This window comes from Lethenteron reissneri, chromosome 67 (genome assembly GCF_015708825.2).
Source record: "Lethenteron reissneri isolate LAM-NWPU_2019-01 chromosome 67, ASM1570882v1, whole genome shotgun sequence".
NCBI lineage: Eukaryota > Metazoa > Chordata > Hyperoartia > Petromyzontiformes > Petromyzontidae > Lethenteron > Lethenteron reissneri.
The window spans coordinates 8,876,997-8,899,863 of record NC_083845.1 but is presented as its reverse complement, the minus strand read 5'-3'; the positions used below and the strand labels follow the sequence as shown (position 1 = coordinate 8,899,863).

Genomic DNA, 22,867 nt, shown 5'->3' with positions numbered 1-22,867 from the left:
ATGACGTAGAATTGTAATGTATTACTTGCTGTTAGTAACTCAGCTTAGTGTAGAGTATAGTAAGTATACTGATGGTGCTATGCAATTTATACTTTAGTTTTTTATGTAGTTTATACTTTAGTTTTCTACGTGGTTGTTGAGTAACTGCAGCTACATATCATTAACATTCCTTTCCTTTGTTACTGCTAATCCCTGCACCCCCCCTTGGTGCTGTTGATCCTGCATAATGCATGGGCATAATATGACTTTGAAACCCCCCCGCCCACCTCCTACGCATTTTCCATGTATATGCTAAATTCCTCTTCATATGCACATTCTTTTGTTAAGGCGCTCTTTCTTCCACCTCCAACGCAGCTTATATATAAGCTCCTAGCTTGGCATTGACTCATTCTTCACCTGAGGACGGCTGCTTGCGTTGTGGCCGAAACGTCGTGAGAATTGTTTTATTATGTTTTATTTTTATTATTTTATTACTTCCCCTCTACGTGACTTTACCGAAAGAACCAAGAAGATTTAGGGATAGTGTTATGCGATTGGTATTAATGGTTAGAGGGTTAGGGATGTTTTGGGGTTAGGGGTTGTCCCACTCACAATCCCTCCCAGAGCTCCCACTTGCAATCCCTCCCAGAGCTCCCACTTACAATCCCTCCCATGCATCCCACTCACAATCCCTCCCAGAGCTCCCACTTACAATCCCTCCCAGAGCTCCCACTTACAATCCCTCCCATGCATCCCACTTACAATCCCTCCCATGCATCCCACTAACAATCCCTCCCAGAGCTCCCACTTACAATCCCTCCCAGAGCTCCCACTTACAATCCCTCCCAGAGCTCCCACTTACAATCCCTCCCATGCATCCCACTTACAATCCCTCCCAGAGCTCCCACTTACAATCCCTCCCAGAGCTCCCACTTACAATCCCTCCCAGGGGTCCCACTCACAATCGCTCCGAGGGGTGTATGTCTGTCCGTGTTGTCCCGTGCGTAGCCCAGGCGTGCTCATCAAGAGGTGTCGCGGTCTCGAGTCATCACGTCGCCCCCCCGCCCCTCTCACAAAGCCACGACAATGAATCACACGAGTCGTGGCGCGGTGCCCGTGAGGCCGAGTAAGGGGGTTTTACTGGGTCCAGTAGGGGCAGTCAGCGTGCAATGTGCCAAATTACCGTCGCTATCGGCATCGGAACGGTCTCATCGCCACGGGAACGCGACATCTTGAAGTCTACACTCTCACCACCAGCGGGAACAAGTCACACAGCTAAGTCACTCGCAGCCACGCCGCCGCCGCAGCAGGGACAGGGGCAGGGTGTGGGTTCAGGGCTATGGCTCTGCGTTGTATTGTGCCCTGGGTGTAGGGGGTCAGGGGCCGGGTTTGACGTCGAGGCTGGCGTCAGGGCGAGGGTTGAGGCAGTCTGGAGGGTCAGGGGGCCGGGGCCGAGCTGAAGGACCTCGCCACGGCGGCTGGGAGATGTTAACTCCCTCGCCTGGTCTGCAGGAGGTCGTGCGTTCGACCCCGACCCTGACAGCGCCTGTTGTATATTTGGAGTTTGCGTGTTCTCCCTGGGTCCTCCGGGTTTCCCCCCTCCACTTTGAGAAACACCACACGCACGTTTAGAGGATTTGGCTGCTGTACATTGACACACGATACGTCAATTCGTTTTGCCCTCATTTGTGGCCAGGTGGTTATTGAACAAGGGCGTTATAGCTAAAGTGGGCCTTACCTGGTAAAACAATAATAGTTTAGTGTTAATATGGGTCTCTCTGGGTCTCTATGGTTCTACACAAAGTCTCTGTGGGTCTCTGGTTCTACACAAAGTCTCTCTGGGTCTCTGTGGGTCTCTGGTTCTACACAAAGTATATCTGGGTCTCTGTGGGTCTCTGTGGGTTTCTGCGGGTCTCTGGTTCTACACAGAGTATCTGGGTCTGTGTGGGTCTCTATGGTTCTACACAAAGTCTCTGGGTCTCTGTGTGTCTCTGGTTCTACACAGTCTCTGTGAATCTCTGTGGGTCTCTGGTTCTACACGAAGTCTCTGTGGGTCTCTATGGTTCTACACAGAGTCTCTGGGTCTCCGTGGGTCTCTATGGTTCTACACAAAGTCTATGGGTCTCTGTGAGTTTCTATGGTTCTACACAAAGTCTGTGGGTCTCTGTGGGTCTCTATGGTTCTACACAAAATCTCTGTGGGTCTCTGTGAGTCTCTATGGTTCTACATTAGTCTATGGGTCTCTGTGGGTCTCTGTGGGTCTCTGGTTCTACACAAAGTCTCTGGGTCTCTGTGGGTCTCTATGGTTCTACACAGAGTCTCTGGGTCTCTGTGGGTCTCTATGGTTCTACACAAAGTCTGTGGGTTTCTGTGTCTCTGGTTCTACACAAGGTCTCTGTGGGTCTCTGGTTCTACACAGAGTCTCTGGGTCTCTGTGGGTCTCTGTGGGTCTCTATGGTTCTACACAGAGTCTTTGGGGTCTCTGTGGGTCTCTGTGGTTCTACACAAAGTCTCTGGGTCTCTGTGCGTCTCCACGAGTTTCGTATAACCAACGCGCATTCGTATCACGGGGCTCCTTTTCACGAGGTCGCCTGCGAGCGGTCGTGGCTCGGCGCGGGACCTGCCTGGGGACAGTCAACACAAAGTGGAAATCGTCGACGGCTTTTGGACGGCGGCGGCGGCGACACTGACGTCACAGCAGGGCTCGTGCTGCATGCGCCCTGGCTCACGACGAGACACGACGAGGAGGAGGAGGAGGGGGACACGAAACACGACGACGACCACGACGATCACCACGACGACGACGACGACACGAGGCGACTCGCGCGTGCATAGCTCGGGGGGGGGGGGGCACACGGGGGGGGGGGGGGCACGCGGGAGAGACCATCGGCACCGCCTCGGCGCATGCAGCACGCGCACGTGCACACACATACACACATACACACACACATACACACACACATACACACACACACCTACACACACACATACACGCACACACATGCACACACACACATACACACATATACACACACAGACACACACACATACACACACCTACACACATATTACACACGCGACACACATACACGTGTGTACGCACGACACACTCATGCCGAAACGCGCGCGCGCGCGCGCACACACAACACACGCATGCAAAGGTGTACGCAAACACATAAAGACAAAGATCCCCCGTATAGCCTTTAGCAAACTTTTCGGGGCAAGTGCTGTTAGCGAGCACCTATGAAGGCCGGCACGGCACTCGAGGGGGTGGGTGGCCAGCACCACGCCCGGCCGCCTTTGTCTCCCCAGCGGCGATGTTTACTACACACCGTATCAGGTACTCATTCGAGGCTGAGTCGACCTAGGGGAGGCCCAGGACCGGTTCAGATAATCGTCACTTGTGTTGGCCGTGAGCGGGAATCGAACTCGGGTCGTCGGGTTCGGAGCGCAGCGTAGCGCTAACCACTACGCCACAGCTCACACACACACAGACAGACGTGGGTACACACACACACACAGACGTGGGTACACACACACACAGACAGACGTGGGTACACACACACACAGACGTGGGTACACACACACACACACAGATGTGGGTACACACAGATGTGGGTACACACACAAAAAGACGTGGGTACACACACACACGTGGGTACACACACACACAGACGTGGGTACACACACACACACAGACGTGGGTACATACACACACAGGCGTGAACACACACACACAGACACACACAAACACACAGTAACCCACACAGACACACACACAGACACCCACACGGATACACAGACACCCACACAGACACACAGACACCCACACACAAACACAGACACACAGATACCCACACACAAACACACAGACACCCACACACAGACACAGACACCCACAGACACACAGACACACACAGACACAGACACACAAACACACAGACACAGACCCACAGAGACACACAGACACCCACACACAGACATACACCTCATCGGTGAACGAAACACGAAAGACGGTGATGACCTCTACAATGATGATGGTGGTGGTGATGGTGATGCTGGTGTGGTGATGATGATGATGGTGGTAGTAGTAACGATGATAGTGGTGGTGATGATGATGATGGTAGTAATGATGATGGTGGTGATGGTGGCAATGGTAGCAGTATTAATGATGACGATGATGGTGGTGTTAGCAGTAATGATGGTAGCAGTAGTAATGATGACGATGATGATGGTGATGAGGATGGTGGTGATGGTGTTCGTAGTGATGATGGTAGCAGTAGTAATGATGACGATGATGGTGGTGACGAGGATGGTGGTGATGATGGTGTTAGTAGTGATGATGGTAGCAGTAGTAATGATGACGATGATGGTAATGATGGTGTTCGTAGTGATGATGGTAGCAGTAGTAATGATGACGATGATGGTGGTGACGAGGATGGTGGTGATGATGGTGTTCGTAGTGATGATGGTAGCAGTAGTAATGATGACGATGGTGGTGATGATGGTGTTCGTAGTGATGATGGTAGCAGTAGTAATGATGACGATGATGGTGATGATGGTGTTCGTAGTGATGATGGTAGCAGTAGTAATGATGACGACGATGATGGTGATGATGAGGATGGTGGTGATGGTGATGATGGTGTTCGTAGTGATGATGGTAGCAGTAGTAATGATGACGATGATGGTGGTGACGAGGATGGTGGTGATGATGGTGTTAGTAGTGATGATGGTAGCAGTAGTAATGATGACGATGATGGTAATGATGGTGTTCGTAGTGATGATGGTAGCAGTAGTAATGATGACGATGATGGTGGTGACGAGGATGGTGGTGATGATGGTGTTCGTAGTGATGATGGTAGCAGTAGTAATGATGACGATGGTGGTGATGATGGTGTTCGTAGTGATGATGGTAGCAGTAGTAATGATGACGATGGTGGTGATGATGGTGTTCGTAGTGATGATGGTAGCAGTAGTAATGATGACGATGATGGTGATGATGGTGTTCGTAGTGATGATGGTAGCAGTAGTAATGATGACGATGATGGTGATGATGAGGATGGTGGTGATGGTGATGATGGTGTTCGTAGTGATGATGGTAGCAGTAGTAATGATGACGATGATGGTGTTCGTAGTGATGATGGTAGCAGTAGTAAGTCGCAACAAAGACGCCGCCGACGACGTCACGATGACGACGCCGACGTCACGATGACGACGTCACGATGACGTCGCTGCAGACGACGTCACGATGACGACGCCGATGACGACGCTGCAGACGACGTCACGATGACGACGCCGATGACGCCGCCGAGGACGTCACGACGACGACGCCGTCAACGGCTTTATTCTCCCAACATGTGTGTGGCGCGCACGGTGCCGTGACGGTGACGACGGCGGTGACGACGGCGAGGCCTCACTTCCACTCAGCAGCGTGCGGTGCCGGGCGGCGCTCGGGATCACGGGGGGGGGGGGGTCGTGACACGGGGGAAGAGGTCAGGGGGGTAGTGACGCGGGGGGTCCTGGGGGTGGTGTGTCAGGGTGTCTGGGTGTCAGGGTGGGTCGTGGAGGTGGTGGTGGGGAGGGAGATGTCTGGGGGGGGGGGCTTCAGCTGTCGGGGGCTCCGGCCCCGCCGAAGGAGACGCGTGACCCCTGGCGGAAGTCCGGGTGGCGGAGGTCGGAGAGGAACCGCTGTGGAGTCAGCAGGTGGGTGGAGCCTGCGGGGCACACGCACGGCCAGGGGCACGGTGAGGGTGAGGGCGGTGGTGAGGGTGAGGGCGGTGAGGGTGAGGGTGACGATGAGGGCGGTGGTGAGGACAAAGACGGTGAGGGTGACGGTGAGGACGTTGAGAGCGGTGAGCGTGATGGTGAGCATGACGGTGAGTGTCGGCGAGTCCCGGCGAGTCGCCGAGTCTTAGGTGAGTGTCAGCGAGTGAGTGAGTGTCGGTGAGTCTTAGGTGAGTGTCGGTGAGTCTTAGGTGAGTGTTGGTGAGTCCCTCAGCGAGTCCCGGCGAGTGTCGGTGAGTATTGGTGAGTATTGGTGAGTGTCGGTGAGTCTTAGGTGAGTGTCGGTGAGTCTTAGGTGAGTGTCGGTGAGTCTTAGGTGAGTGTCGGCGAGTCCCGTCGGTGAGTCTTAGGTGAGTGTCGGTGAGTCCCGTCGGTGAGTGTCGGTGAGTCTCGGTGAGTGTCCGAGTCCCTCGGTCGAGTCCCGTCGGTGAGTCTCAGTGAGTGTCGGTGAGTCTCGGTGAGTGTCGGCGAGTCCCGTCGGTGAGTCTCGGCGAGTGTCGGCGAGTCCCGTCGGTGAGTGTCGGTGAGTCTCGGTGAGTGTCGGTGAGTGTCCGAGTCCCTGGGCGAGTCCCGTGGGCGCGTGTTGTGGGCGGCGCGTCTCCCCGCTCACCGACGACGACCTCCCACTTGGTGCCACCCTGCGACACCTCGAAGGCGCTGCGCGTCTCGCTGAGGCCCACGCCGCCCACAAAGAAGACGATGAGGCGGGGGCCGCTGCGGTACTCGGAGGCGCCACGCGACTCGTGCCAGTGGCCGTAGCGCGAGCTGCGTGGACATGACCACGACCGCCATCAACGACCATCAAGCACCATCAACCACTACCACAATCAACCACCATCAACCACTACCACAACCAACCACCATCAACCACTACCACAACCAACCACCATCAACCACCATCAACCACAACCACAATCAACCACCATCAACCACGACCACCATCAACCACCATCAACCACTACCACAACCAACCACCATCAACTACGACCACTACCAACCACAACCACCATCAACCACCATCAACCACCATCAACCACCATCAACCACGACCACTACCAACCACAACCATGACCACCATCAACCACCATCAACCACAACCACCACCAACCACAACCATGACCACCATCAACCACCATCAACCACAACCACTACCAACCACAACCATGACCACCATCAACCACCATCAACCACCCACAACCACTACCAACCACAACCATGACCACCATCAACCACCATCAACCACCATCAACCACAACCACTACCAACCACAACCATGACCACCATCAACCACCATCAACCACAACCACTACCAACCACAACCATGACCACCATCAACCACCATCAACCACCATCAACCACGACCACCATCAACCACCATCAACCACCATCAACCACAACCACCATCAACCACCATCAACCATCATCAACCACCATCAACCACGACCACCATCAACCACCATCAACCACAACCATGACCACCATCAACCACAACCACTACCAACCACAACCATGACCATCATCAACCACCATCAACCACGACCACCATCAACCACGACCACCATCAACCACCATCAACCACTACCACAACCAACCACCATCAACCACGACCACCATCAACCACCATCAACCACTACCACAACCAACCACCATCAACCACCATCAACCACTACCACAACCAACCACCATCAACCACGACCACCATCAACCACCATCAACCACAACCACTACCAACCACAACCATGACCACCATCAACCACCACCATCAACCACAACGAACCACAACCAACCACTACCACGATCAACCACAACCAACCACTACCACGATCTACCACGATCAACCACGGCCACCATCAACCACCATCAACCACCATCAACCACTACCAACCACGACCACCATCAACCACCATCAACCACTACCAACCACGACAGACCACCATCAACCACTATCGACCACGACCACCATCAACCACCATCAACCACCATCAACCACTACCAACCACGACAGACCACCATCAACCACCATCAACCACGACCATGACCACCATCAACCACCATCAACCACTACCAACCACTACCACGACCACGATCAACCACGACCACAACCAACCACTACCAACCACAACCAACCACGACCAACACATAATCACAAGCATGCAACCACAGTCACGCATTCACGACCACACAACCATCAACATTCAACTGCAATCAACAACAACAACCAAGCACTCACTAAAACACATCCACAACCACGGTCACAGTCACAAAGACAAAGATCCCCCGTATAGCCTTAACAGACCGTTGGGGCAAGTGCTGCTCGTGAGTAGCGCCTACGAAAGCCGGCACGGCACGCTTGGTCTCACAGGCACTCATTTGAGGCCGAGTCGACTTAGAGGAGGCACGGGACCGGTTCAGACAATCGTCACCGGTGTTGGCCACGAGCGGGAATCGAACTCGGGTCGCCGGGTTCGTAGCGCTAACCACGACACTACCGCTCCCCACCACCACACGCAACCACAACAACACAACAACACAACCACGCGGCCACACAACCACAACCACAGCGAGACAACCACAACAACCACAACCACAGCGAGACAACCACAACAACCACAACCACAGCGAGACAACCACAACAACAACCACGGCGAGACAACCACAACAACAACCACAGCGAGACAACCACAACAACCACAAACACAACCACAGCGAGACAACCACAAACACAACCACAACAACAACCACAGCGAGACAACAACAAACACAGCGAGACAACAACAACACAACCACAGCGAGACAACAACAACACAACCACAGCGAGACAACCACAACAACAACCACAGCGAGACAACAACAACCACAGCGAGACAACAACAACACAACCACAGCCGAACTGGCGGCGATGGCCACGCTGGGGGCGGCGAGGGGGGGGTGGAGGTCACCTGACGGCCCCGGAGCCGCCCGAGGTCATAGGTCGCGTGGAGATGTAGGGCCACAGCTTCACGTCCAGCTTGTCGTCGATGGCGTCCTGCTCGCCCCGCACAGGGCGCACGCGGCACCGGTCAACACGCCGGCTCGCCCGCTCGCCCACTCGCTCGCTCACTCAATCGATCACTCACTCGCTCACTCACTCGCTCGCCTATTTAGCCACCTATTCACTCGCCTGTTCACCCGTTTGCTCGCTCGCCTGTTCGCTCACTTATTCACTCACTCGCTCGCCTATTCACTCGCCTATTCAACCGTTCGCCCATTTGCTCGCTTGCCTGTTCGCTCACCTATCCACTTGCTCGCTCGCCGATTCACTCTGATGCTCGCTTGCTCACCTGTTCCCCTACCTGCTCACTCGCTCAATCTCTCGCTAATTCACCGATGCATTCACTCGCTCACCTACTCCCCCCTTCATCACATATTCACACCCTCACCTATGAATTCGCTTGCTCACCCACCTGTTCACTCAAATCGCTCGCTCGCTCGCACCCATTCACTATCTCCATCACTCACCTACTCGCTCACCTGTTCACCCATTGAGTCAACCGCTTGCCTATTCACTCGCCTTCCTTTCACTAAATAAATAGTCAGACAACAACAACAATAAGATTGTGTATGTCACCCTGAATCGCTCGATCCCTCGCTCCCTCGCTCACTCAGTCGCGGTGAACGAACGAGCAGGAGAGTGAGTGAGTGAGAGAGTGAGCGAGCAGGAAAGTGAGTGAGTGAGCGAGCAAGAGGGTGAGCGAGCGGGAGGGTGAACGGGAGGGTGAACGGGAGGGTGAGCAAGAGGGTGAACGGGAGGCTGAACGGGAGGGTGAGCGAGAGGGTGAGCGAGAGGGTGAGCGGGAGGCTGAACGGGAGGCTGAACGGGAGGGTGAGCGAGAGGGTGAGCGAGAGGGTGAGCGAGAGGGTGAGCGAGAGGGTGAGCGCGAGGGTGAGCGAGCGAGAGGGCGAGCTGCAGGGCGGGTGTCGCGACCGCGCGATGGAGGTGGCGATCACCTCCATGATGTCCTTGATGACGGGCACCCAGCGAGACAGCTGGTACGTCTTTTCGCCCACGCGCTCCTTGCGGTCCGGCTGCTTCTTGCGGCGCGCGGACGTCTGCATGCACGCGGTGAGTGCACAGGTGAGGACACGGGTGAGACACACACGGGTGAGACACGCACGGGTGAGTAGTGTGGCAGAGTGGCGGTGTAGTGGAGTCACGGTGTAGTGGTGTGGTGGTGTAGAGGTGTAGTCGAGTCACGGTGTAGTGGTGTGGCGGTGTTGTGGTGGTGGTGTAGTGGTGTGGTGGTGCGGTGGTGTGTGTGGTGGTGTAGTGGTGTAGTGGTGTGGTGGTGTAGTGGTGTGGCGGTGTGGTGGTGGTGTAGTGGAGTCACGGTGTAGTGGTGTGGTGGTGTAGTGGTGTGGTGGTGTAGTGGTGTGTGTAGTGGTGTGGTGGTGTACAGGTGTAGCTGCATAGCGGTGGCGGTGGCACCTCAGCGATGACGGGCACGCCGTAGTGCGCCATGGCGGTGATGATGTCGGCATCCTCCGAGGGGATCTTGGCGTGGTCGATCAACCTCTGCAGGTTCTCGTCCGTGATCCCTGCACGCGCGGACACCGCACGCAAAGGTCCCCTGCGTAGCCTCGGCAGAGCGCCGGGGCAAGTGCCCCTGCGAGCGGCGCGCGGGAAGGCCGGCGCGGCGGCGCGCGAGGGGAGCGGCGGGTGGCCGGCACCGCCGCGCCCGGCCGCCTTTGTCTCCCCGGTGGCGGCGTTTACTGCGCGCCGCACCGCCGGGTACTCATTTGAGGCCGAGTCGACTTAGAGGAGGTCCGGGGCCCGGTCGAGATAATCGTCGCCGGCGTCGGTGGCCGTGAGCGGGGATCGAACTCGGGGCCATGCCGGGTTCGTCGGGCGGTGTAGCGCCACCCGCTGAGCGGCAACACGCACCACGTGGTGAGCGAGTGGTGAGTGAATCGGTGAGCGAGTAAGCGGTCGAGCAAGTGGGTGAGTGTGTGAGTGAGTAAGCGAGCGGGTGAGTGATTGGGTGATTGGGCGAGCGGGTGAGTGAGCGGGTGAGCGAGCGAGTAGGTGAGTGAGCAAGTGAGCAGGCAGGTGAGTGGGTGAATGGGCGAGCGGGTGAGTGAGCGGGTGAGTGAGCGGATGAGCGAGCGAATAAGTGAGTGAGTGGGCGAGCAGAAGAGTGCTCGGGTGAGTGAGCGGGCAGGTGAGCGGGTGAGGGGGCGAGTAGGTGAGTGAGTGGGTGAGCGGGTGAGTAGGTGATTGAGTGAGCGGGTGAGTGAGCGGGTGAGTGAGTAGGCGAGTGGGTGAGTGAGCGAGCGGATGAGCGGGCGAGTAGGTGATTGAGTGGGCGAGCGGGTGAGTGAGCGGGTGAGTGAGTGGGCGAGTAGGTGAGTGAGTGGGTGAGTAGGTGAGTGGGCAAGTGAGCGGGCGGGCGTGCAGGTGAGTGAGTGGGCGGGCGTGCAGGTTGCACCGTTCTTGAGCAGCACGTAGAGGCAGATGACGCGGATCTTGTCCAGGGTGCTGACGTTCTCGTCCAGCAGGATGGGCACGGTGATGCGCATGGGATCCTTCACCTTCTCCCCCTCCGCGTCCAGCCCCGTCGCCAGGTCCTGCACTCGCACACACGCACAAAGCTAAAGGTCCCCCGTGTGGCGCTCACACGCCGGCGGGGCAAGTGCCGTAGGCGAAGAGCACCTACGAAGGCCGGCACGGCACACGAGGGGGGTGGGTGGCCGGCACCGCGCCCGGCCGCCTTTGTCTCCCCCAGTGGCGATGTTTACTGCACACCGCCACCAGGTAGTCATTTGAGGCTGAGTCGACCTAGGGGAGGTCCATGACCGGTTTTAATATTTGCCACTGTTGTTGGCCGTGAGGGGGAATGGAACTCCGGTAGCCGCGTTGGTAGCGCAGTGCACTAACCACTACGCCACCGCTCCCCACACACACACACACACAATGACACACACGGTGTGACACACACACATGGAGTGAGATACACGGAGTGACACACACGGAGTGACACACACACACACAACAACAACCGCCATTCGCCACTAAGTGGTGGTGATGTCACCACGACGCTTGTGCCAGGCTATGTGCACCTTGAGGCCACGTGAAGTGTCGAACGCCCGCTGGCAGGAGGTCACGGGGTAGACCCAAGTGCCACGGGTCGACTGACTGAGATGACTGAGATGACTGGCTGATGCACCACCTGTGCCCCCTACTGTACCAACTTGCTGTGCTTTAGCCCAAGCAAGCATAGAGAAGGGAGGGAATGACTGTGGCTGAGAAAACCTAAAGCTTAGTGCGGCGCGACAGACCAGGTAGCTTCCACACAGCGTTACGCAACCGATGAAAAGATAATGCCGCTCGACTGATTCGGAGTGAGACCTCTGCTGTTTAACTGGAGCCGGTCATAAGCACACTGCCCAGGTATGGGGAACTCTCCACTCTCTCCACAACTGCCCCATCACCGATTGGGAGTTGTGGGGGTGGAGTGTCCAATGGTACAAAATACTCAGTCAGGTGCTTAGTTTTGGTGGGGCTGATGGTAAGGCCGCACCTCTTTGTGGCACGCTCCAGTTTCAGCAGCAGTGCCTCCAACTTCTCCTCTGAATGAGCAGCTATTACCAAATCATCGACATACATAACGTGGTTGAGCAATAGAAAGCCATCCCTTGACCGCACCCGGGTATCGATCAGCCTCCCATTATATCTGTACCAACTGGAAATTCGCCCGGTACAGCTATTGAAAGCTTCACGAACTACGTGGTCAAAATAGATGTTAAATAATGTGGGAGCCAGAGGACATCCCTGTCGCACCCGAAGGTGTACAGGGAATGGCTCTGACTCCCGGCCACGTAGTTTTACCCAGGCCCACTCACCATCATGAAGATCCTTAACGATCTTGAGCAGAGGGTCAGGGACTCCGAAAGTACGAAAAACAACCCAGAGCCCAGTCCTACTGATGGTATCATAGGCCTTGACCAGGTCAATAAAGCAAAGATGTAGGTCTTGTTGGAATTCCCTACACCTCTGCTGTAGCAGACGGACATAAAATATGGCATCTGTGCAGGACCGCCCTAGCAAGGCGATGTTGAATAATCCTTGCCAGGACCTTTCCCGGCACACTGAGGAGTGAGATGCCTCTGCAGTTGTTGCAGTCTGTGCGGCCCCCCTTCTTAAAGAGGGGGGACCACCAGGGCATCCTTCCAATCCTGTGGAACCCGTCCAGCGGTCCAGACTGTTGTTATGATGTCATATAGGGCAGTCTGTGTGACTGTGTGTGTGTGACTGTGTGAGTGAGTGTGTGAGTGTGTGTCTGTGTGTGTGACTGTGTGCGTGAGTGTGTGTGTGTGAGTGTGTGTGTGTCACCTGCTCCACGCGGCACAGCTTGTCAGCTCCCTCCTGGTACATCCGCATGCAGTCCTCCGCCAGGTGCAGGTGCGTCGAGTACTGGGCACAAAGACAAAGGCCCCCCGTGTAGCCCACACACACCGCCGGGGCAAGTGCCGCGAGCGGGCGGCGAGCGCCTACGGAGGCCGACGCTGCGGCGTGCGGGGGGGGGGGGGGTGGCCAGCGGCACGCCCGGCCGCCTTTGTCTCCCCGCTGGCGATGTTTACCACGCACCGCCACCCGCTACTCATTTGAGGCCGAGTAGCCCTAGGGGAGTCCCGGGACCGGTCGAGATAATCGTCAGCGGCGTTGGTGGTCGTGAGCGGGAATCGAACCTCGGGTTGGCCGGGTCGGTAGCGCGGGCGGTGGTGATGGTCACGTGGTGGTGCAGGTTGGTGGTGGTTGTGGTGGTGGTCACGTGGTGGTGCAGGTTGGTGGTGGTTGTGGTGGTGGTGGTCAAGTAGTGGTGTTGGTTGCTGGTAGTGCAGGTGGTTGTGGTGGCGGTAGTGGTGTTTTGGTTGTGGTGGTTGTGGTGGTGGTTGTGGTGGTAGTGGTGTTGGTTGTGGTGGTAGTGGTGTTGGTTGTGGTGTAGGTGGTGGTTGTGTTGGTTGTAGTGGTGGTTGTGGTGGTTGTGGTTGTGGTGGTGGTTGTGGTGTAGGTGGTGGTTGTGGTTGTGGTGGTGGTTGTGGTGTTGTGGTGGTGGTTGTGGTGGTTGTGGTGGTGGAGGTGGTGGAGGTGGTGGAGGTGGTGGTTGCCAGCTGTGTCACCTTGCTCAGCTCTTTCTGGTACTGCGGCATCTTCTTGAGCATCTGGGACAAGTCGCGTATCGTGGTCTGTGGGGGGCACGGGGGGCGTGGGGGGCACGGCCGTCAGCGGTGGCGGTGACGACGACGGTGGTGGTGGTGGTGATGGTGATTCTGGTGGTGATTGTGGTGACGACGGTGGTGGTGGTGGTGGTTGTGATGGTGGTTCTGGTGGTGATTGTGGTGATGATGGTGGAGATAGTGGTGGCGATGATGATGATGGTGGTGATGGTAGTTCTGATGGTGGTGATGGTGGCAGTGATGATGGTGATGGTGGCGGTGATGGTGGCAGTGATGATGGTGATGGTGGCGGTGATGGTGGTGATGGTGGTGATAATGGGGGTGATAATGGGGGTGATGATGGTGGTGATGATGGTGATGATGGTGGTGATGGTGGTGATGGTGATGATGCTGTGGACACCTTTTCTCCGGATGAAGCCATCTTCTTGTTGGTGGAAAACTCCTTCAGTGAGCGAGTCACCTCCCTGGAGACAACACCATCATCACCATCACCACCACCATCATCACCATCACCACCACCATCATCATCATCACCATCACCACCACCATCAACATCATCATCACCACCACCATCACCACCATCACCACCATCACCACCACCACCACCATCACCACCACCATCACCACCACCATCACCACCACCTTCACCACCACCATCACCACCATCACCAACAGACACCATCACCACCATCACCACCATCACGACAACCATCACCACCACCTTCACCACCGCCGCCATCACCATCACCACCACCATCACCACCATCACCGCCATCACCGCCATTACCACCACCATCACCGCCATCATCACCATCACCATGGTGATGGTGTTGATGATGTTGATGTTACTCACTGTGAGACCTCTGCGATGTGCTTGTGCCGGAGTGACGCCCACAGCTCGTCATGGTGATGGTGGTGGTGATGGTGATGATGGTGTTGATGGTGTTGATGGTGTTGATGGTGGTGTTGTTGGTGTTGATGGTGTTGATGTTACTCACTGTGAGACCTCTGCGATGTGCTTGTGCCGGAGTGACGCCCACAGCTCGTCCTGGTGTTGGTGTTGATGGTGTTGATGGTGTTGATGGTGATGGTGGTGATGGTGTTGATGTTACTCACTGGGAGACCTCTGCGATGTGCTTGTGCCGGAGTGACGCCCACAGCTCGTCATGGTGATGGTGTTGATGGTGTTGGTGGTGGTGATGGTGTTGATGGTGTTGGTGGTGTTGATGGTGATGGTGTTGATGGTGTTGATGGTGGTGATGGTGTTGATGGTGGTGATGGTGTTGATGGTGTTGGTGGTGGTGATGGTGTTGATGGTGTTGGTGGTGTTGATGGTGGTGATGGTGTTGATGGTGTTGATGGTGTTGATGGTGGTGATGGTGTTGATGGTGTTGGTGGTGGTGATGGTGTTGATGGTGTTGGTGGTGTTGATGGTGATGGTGTTGATGGTGATGGTGGTGATGGTGCTGATGGTACTCACTGTGAGACCTCTGCGATGTGCTTGTGCCGGAGTGACGCCCACAGTTCGTCGTCCTCGTCCAGGGGAACCTCCTTCGTCTTCGTCTCCCCCTGCCCCGTCGTCTCGTACCTGCACACGACACACACACACAGTGACACACACACAGTGACACACACACAGTGAGACACACACACACACACAGTGACACACACACAGTGACACACACACACAGTGACACACACACACAGTGACACACACACACACACACAGGTGACACACACACACACAGTGACACACACACAGTGACACACACACAGTGACACACACACACAGTGACACACACACAGTGACACACACACAGTGACACACACACAGTGAGACACACACACACAGTGACACACACACAGTGACACACACACAGTGACACACACACACACAGGTGACACACACAGTGACACACACACAGTGACACACACACACACAGGTGACACACACACACAGTGACACACACACACAGTGACACACACACACAGTGACACACACACACAGTGACACACACACAGTGACACACACACAGTGAGACACACACAGTGAGACACACACACACACAGTGACACACACACAGTGACACACACACACAGTGACACACACACACAGGTGACACACACACACACAGGTGACGCACACACACACAGTGACACACACACAGTGACACACACACAGTGAGACACACACACAGTGACACACACACACAGTGAGACACACACAGTGACACACACACAGTGACACACACACAGTGAGACACACACACACAGTGAGACACACACAGTGACACACACAGTGACACACACACACAGTGACACACACACACACAGGTGACACACACAGTGACACACACACACACAGTGACACACACACACACAGGTGACACACACACACACAGTGACACACACACACAGTGACACACACACACAGTGACACACACACACAGTGACACACACACAGTGACACACACACAGTGACACACACACAGTGAGACACACACACACACAGTGACACACACACAGTGACACACACACACAGTGACACACACACACAGGACACACACACACACACAGTGACACACACACAGTGACACACACAGTGACACACACACAGTGACACACACACAGTGACACACACACAGTGACACACACAGTGACACACACACACAGTGACACACACACACAGTGACACACACACACAGGTGACACACACACACACAGGTGACACACACAGTGACACACACACACACAGTGACACACACACACACAGGTGACACACACACACACAGTGACACACACACACACAGGTGACACACACACACAGTGACACACACACACACAGTGACACACACACACAGTGACACACACACAGTGACACACACACAGTGACACACACACAGTGAGACACACACACACACAGTGACACACACACAGTGACACACACACACAGTGACACACACACACAGTGACACACACACACAGTGACACACACACAGTGACACACACACAGTGACACACACAGTGACACACACACAGTGAGACACACACACACAGTGAGACACACACACACACAGTGAGACACACACACACACAGTGAGACACACACACACACACAGCGAGACACACACACACAGTGAGACACACACACACAGGTGAGACGCAGGTGATACAACTGAACTCGGACTCTCAAACACAATCACCCTCCCCCTAACCCCCTGACGTCTGCCCTTAACCCCTCCACCCTCCCTGCCCTCTACCACCCCCTCACCCCCTTGCCCCCCTCACCCCCCCCTGCCCCCGCCCCTCCCCCTGCCCCCCGCCCCTCCCTGCCCTCCACTCCCCTGCCCCTCACACTCCCCAACCCCCTGCCCCCCTCACCCCCCCCCACCGCTCGCCCCCCCACCCCTTTGCCCCCCCCGCCCCCCCACCCCATCGCCCCCCCGCCCCCCGCCCCGCCCACTTGTAGACGTCGTTCTCGACGGGCAGCAGGTCGTAGGCCATGGCCTGGAAGGTCAACTCGTGCACGAGCGGCGACACGAGGTCCACGCCGCGGTCCACGATCAGCAGCTGCGAGCGAGCCTTGTCCGGGCCCTGGGGTCAGGCACGGGGGTCACGCCCTGGGGTCAGGCACGGGGTTGCCGCGGGGTCGCCACGAGGTCGCCGCGGGGTCGCCGCGGGGTCACCGCGGGGTCAGGCCGGTCGGCAGAGGTCAGCGGAGGGGTCGCGGTTCGAGGTTGCCGGGGGCTCGGGGGAGGTTGGCGGCGCGGGGGGGGGGGGAATTGGGGTTGGGGGGTCACGGTGAAGGAGGGGGTCGAGGCGTACAAAGTCACGGGGTCGTGCGGGGCTAAGCGTGGTCTCGTAGCGGTGGGTGAGTTGGTGAGCGGGTGAGTTGGTGAGTGGGTGAGTAGGTGAGTTGGTGAGTGGGTGGGTTGGTGAGCGGGTGTGCATGTAAGCGGGTGAGTAGGTGAGTTGGTGAGTTGGTGAGTTGGTGAGTGGGTGAGTTGGTGAGCGGGTGAGTGGGCGAGTGAGTGAGCGGGTGGGTGGGTGGGTGAGCGGGTGAGCGGGTGGGTGAGCGGGTGAGCGGGTGGGCGGGTGAGTGGGTGAGTGGGTAAGCAGGTGAGCAGGTGAGTGGGTAAGTGGGTGAGTGGGTGAGTGGGTGAGTTTGTGAGTGGGTGAGTGGGTGAGTGTGTGAGTGGGTGAGTGGGTGAGTTGGTGAGCGGGTGAGTGGGTGAGTGGGTGAGTGTGTGAGTGGGTGAGTGAGTAAGTGGGTGAGCGGGTGAGTGGGTGAGTGGGTGAGTGGGTGAGCTCACCTCGCCCATGGTGGGGTCGTCGGCCTTGTAGGCGTTGAGTTTGTCCTGAACCAGCTGAGCGAGCAGCCCATTCGGGGGGAACTCCCTGCACACGCAGCACGCAGAGTACACGCAGAGTACACACACAGTACACACACACACATAGCAGACACAGAGCACACGCAGAGTACACATACAGCACGAGTTAGTCGATGAGTGAGTCGGTGAGTGGAGTGGTGAGTGAGACGGTGAGTGAGTCGGTGAGTGAGTCGGTGAGTGGAGCGGCGAGTACCCGCGGTAGCGCACGGCCGGGTACTCCTTGAGCGTGGTGCACAGCGTGGCGATCTGCTCCGCCATGCGCTCCATGGCGCGGTTGCGCTCGCTGGCGCGGTGCGGGCTGTACACCACCTGCGTCGCCTCCACAAAGTCCAGCAGGAACACCTGGCACCACCACCACCACCACAACAACCACAACGTCAACCACAACCACGACAAGTCCAGCAGGAACACCTGGCACCACCACCACCACCACAACAACCACAACGTCAACCACAACCACGACAAGTCCAGCAGGAACACCTCGCACCACCACCACCACCACAATATCAACAACCACAATATCAACCACCACCACAACTGATGCAATCACAATCTCAGCCACAACCACCACCAACCAAGACAAACGCTACAACCACAACCAACAACATCAACCACGACAACATCACAACCACCATGACACCAAACTACGAGTCCACTGGCGTTGGTGTGGCCGCTACATCCAGAGTGATCGGTGTGGCCAGATGGTGGTGAGTGAGGGGGTGGTAAGTGAGGGGGTGGTGAGTGAGGGGTGGTGAGTGAGGGGGTGGTAAGTGAGGGGGTGGTAAGTGAGGGGGTGGTGAGTGAGGAGGTGGTGAGTGAGGGGGTGGTGAGTGAGGGGTGGTGAGTGAGGGGGTGGTGAGTGAGGGGGTGGTGAGTGAGGGGGTGGTGAGTGAGGGGGTGGTGAGTGAGGGGGTGGTAGTGAGGGGGTGGTGAGTGAGGAGGGTGGTGAGTGAGGGGGTGGTGAGTGAGGGGGTGGTGAGTGAGGGGGTGGTGAGTGAGAGGGTGGTGAGTGAGGGGGTGGTGAGTGAGGGGGTGGTGAGTGAGGGGGTGGGTGGGTGAGGGGGTGGTGAGTGAGGGGGTGGTGAGTGAGGGGGTGGTGAAGTGAGGGGGTGGTGAGTGAGGAGGTGGTGAGTGAGGGGGTGGTGAGTGAGGGGTGGTGAGTGAGGGGGTGGTGAGTGAGGGGGTGGTGAGTGAGGGGGTGGTGAGTGAGGGGGTGGGTGGGTGAGGGGGTGGTGAGTGAGGGGTGGTGAGTGAGGGGGTGGTGAGTGAGGGGGTGGTGATGTGAGGGGGTGGTGAGTGAGGGGGTGGTGAGTGAGGGGGTGGGTGGAGTGAGGGGGTGGTGAGTGAGGGTGGCGAGTGAGGGGTGGTGAGTGAGGGGGTGGTGAGTGAGGGGGTGGTGAGTGAGGGGGTGGTGAGTGAGGGGGTGGTGGGTGAGGGGGGTGGTGAGTGAGGGGGTGGTGAGTGAGGGGGTGGTGAGTGAGGGGGTGGTGAGTGAGGGGGTGGTGAGTGAGGGGGTGGTGGGGTGAGGGGGTGGGTGGGTGAGGGGGTGGTGAGGTGAGGGGGTGGGTTGGGGTGAGGGGTGGCGAGTGAGTGGTGGCGAGTGAGGGGTGGTGAGTGAGGGGTGGTGAGTGAGGGGTGGTGAGTGAGGGGGTGGTGAGTGAGGGGGTGGTGAGTGAGGGGGTGGGTGGGTGAGGGGGGTGGTGAGTGAGGGGGTGGTGAGTGAGGGGGTGGGGGGGTGAGGGGGTGGTGAGTGAGGGGGTGGGTGGGTGAGGGGGTGGCGAGTGAGTGGGTGGCGAGTGAGGGGGTGGCGAGTGAGGGGGTGGCGAGTGAGGGGGTGGCGAGTGAGTGGGTGGCGAGTGAGGGGGGTGGCGAGTGAGGGGGTGGTGAGTGAGGGGTGGTGAGTGAGTGGGTGGTGAGTGAGTGGGTGGTGAGTGAGTGGGTGGTGAGTGGGTGGGTGGTGAGTGGGTGGTGAGTGAGTGGGTGGTGAGTGAGGGGGTGGTGAGTGAGGGGGTGGTGAGTGAGGGGGTGGTGAGTGAGTGGGTGGTGGTGAGTGGGTGGGTGGTGAGGGTGGCGAGTGAGTGGGTGGCGAGTGAGTGAGTGGGTGGTGAGTGAGTGGGTGGCGAGTGAGTGGGTGGTGAGTGGGTGGGTGGTGGTGAGTGGGTGGGTGGTGAGCGTGGCGAGTGAGTGGGTGGTGAGTGGTACCTGCGACTCGTATGGCAGGAAGGCGATGTTGATCTCCTGCAGTGTCTTCACGGCCTTGGAGCACTTGGACTTGACCAGCTTGTTGAAGAGTGCGTCAGGGCACGCTGGCGTCACGGGGGGCAGAGGTCACGGGGTCACCGCAGAGGTCGCGAGGTCGAGGGGAGGGTCACGAGGCCATGGCGGTCAACAGACGTCGTGGGGAGGGTCACGAGGTCAACAGATAGTTCAGAAGGGCGTGGCGAAGGTCACGAGGTCAACAGAGGGGTCAGGAGGGTGTGTGGAGGGTCATGAGGTCAACAAAGGGGTCAGTAAGGTGTGGGGAGGGTCAAGCGCTCAAGCACTCATGTGGTGAGCAGGTGGTGAGCAGCGATGTAGTAGGTGGTGAGCGGTTATGGGTGAGTGGTGGTGAGGAGTGGTGAGGAGGGCTGTTGGTGGGTAAGTGGTGGTGAGTGGTGGTGAGGAGTGGTTGGCTAGGTGGGTGAGTAGTGGTGAGCGGCTGTGGTGAGTGGTAAGGGCTGTGGGTGGGTGAGTAGTGGTGAGTAGTGGTTGTGTGAGCGGTGGTGAGGAGGTTTGTGGGTGGGTGGGTGGGCATGCGATCAGTGGCAAGGGTTGTCAGTCAGTGAGCGGTGCTGTGGGTGGGTGGGTGTGAGAGTAGAAGCGAGGGCTGTGGGTGGGTGAGCAGTGGGTGAGAAGTGGGTGAGCGGTGGTGGTGGTGAGCGCTGGTGGTGAGCGGTGGTGGTGAGTGGCGGCACGCTCACCGTCAGTGAAGAACACGTGCGCCGCGCGATAGCGGTAGTTCATGGCGTCCATGAAGTCGTCGATCAGCACCGACACGGACTGCGTGCACACACCACAGGCAAAGATCCCCCGTGTAGCCTCTAGCAGGCTGTAGGGGCAAGTGTTGTTCGTAGCGAGTAGCAGCGCCTACGAAGGCCGGCGCTGTGGCACACGAGGGGGTGGGTGGTCAGCACCACGCCCGGCCGCCTTTGTCTCCCCAGCGGCGATGTTTACGCCACACCGCACCGGGTACTCATTTGAGGCCGAGTCAACCTAGGGGAGGCCCAGGACCGGTTCGCGTTGCTGATGGCCGTGAGCAGCAGGAATCGAACTCGGGTCGCCGGGTTCGTAGCGCAGCGTGTCGGTGATGTTGTTGATGTTGTTGCTGTTGTGGTGAATGCCGCTGTTGTTGCTGCTGCTGTTGTTGTTGTTTATGTTGTTAATGCCGCTGTTGTTGTTGTGGTTAATGCCACTGCTGTGGCTGCTGCTGTTGTTGTTGTTGTGGTTAATGCCACTGCTGTGGCTGCTGCCGCTGTTGTTGTTGTGGTTAATGCCACTGCTGTGGCTGCTGTTGTTGTTGTTGTTGATGTGGTTAATGCCACTGCTGTGGCTGCTGCTGTTGTTGTTGTTGTGGTTAATGACACTGCTGTGGCTGCTGTTGTTGTTGTTGATGATGTGGTTAATGCCACTGCTGTGGATGCTGTTGTTGTTGTTGTTGATGTGGTTAATGCCACTGCTGATGTTGTTGTTGCTGCTGATGTGGTTAATACCACTGCTGATGTTCTAATCGCCACTGCCCTGCCAAGGGCGATGGGACTTAGAGGCGGGGGGGGGGAGCTGGCAGATGCCCCCCCCGCTGTCGTGTTTCACCCTCCCCCTCCCCTCCCCCTCCCCTCCCCCTCTCCTATTGGTCAACCATGTTATGTATGCGAATGATCTGGTGATGGCTGCTCACTGTGGGGAGTTGGAGACTCTGATATTGAACCTGGAACGTGCCACTAAGCGATGGGGCCTAACCACCAGCCCCACAAACACGAAGCACCTGCCTGGGCATTTTGTCATCAAACACTCCACCCCCTCAGCTCCCCATTGGTGATGGAGCAGTTGTGGAGAGAGTGGAGAGTTTCCCATACCTGGGCAGTGTGCTTATGACCAGCTCCGGTTTGACAGCAGAGGTCTCACTCCGAATCAGTCGAGCGGCATTATCTTTTCATCGGTTGCGTAACGCTGTGTGGAAGCTACCTGGTCTGTCGCTTAACACGAAGCTTCAGGTCTTCTCGGCCACGGTCATTCCCTCCCTTCTCTACGCTTGCGAAACGTGGACCCACCTAATGGAACATCTTTGCCGGTTAGAAACATTTAGGCTGGCCTGCCTACGATCCATCCTGGGTTTAACCTGGCTGCATTGTGTGAGGAGCTCACAAATCCTTGAGAGATCTGGGCAAAGTCCCATCGGTGAGCTCTTGCAGCAGGCAATGCTGCGTTGGCTGGGTCATGTAGCCCGCATGCCCAGCCACCGC

The 22,867-nt window shown here is 57.2% G+C and overlaps 1 protein-coding gene across 1 annotated transcript in view; it reads right to left on the bottom strand.

Annotated features, from left to right (window-relative positions):
• Positions 1-1,095: 1,095 nt before the first annotated feature.
• Positions 1,096-22,867, bottom strand: part of LOC133360236 (syntaxin-binding protein 1-like) — a 31,576-nt gene continuing 9,804 nt past the window's right edge. The window contains exons 5-19 of the mRNA XM_061578878.1: positions 21,329-21,407; positions 20,571-20,674; positions 18,562-18,710; positions 18,291-18,375; positions 17,441-17,571; positions 15,458-15,565; positions 14,378-14,441; positions 13,921-13,986; positions 13,133-13,213; positions 11,229-11,367; positions 10,229-10,338; positions 9,751-9,852; positions 8,703-8,788; positions 6,374-6,528; positions 1,096-5,693 (exon numbers count right to left, since the gene is read on the bottom strand). Coding sequence (XP_061434862.1) covers positions 5,584-5,693; positions 6,374-6,528; positions 8,703-8,788; positions 9,751-9,852; positions 10,229-10,338; positions 11,229-11,367; positions 13,133-13,213; positions 13,921-13,986; positions 14,378-14,441; positions 15,458-15,565; positions 17,441-17,571; positions 18,291-18,375; positions 18,562-18,710; positions 20,571-20,674; positions 21,329-21,407 — 1,569 coding nt within the window. The 3' untranslated portion in view covers positions 1,096-5,583. The remainder of the gene's footprint in view (positions 5,694-6,373; positions 6,529-8,702; positions 8,789-9,750; positions 9,853-10,228; positions 10,339-11,228; positions 11,368-13,132; positions 13,214-13,920; positions 13,987-14,377; positions 14,442-15,457; positions 15,566-17,440; positions 17,572-18,290; positions 18,376-18,561; positions 18,711-20,570; positions 20,675-21,328; positions 21,408-22,867) is intronic.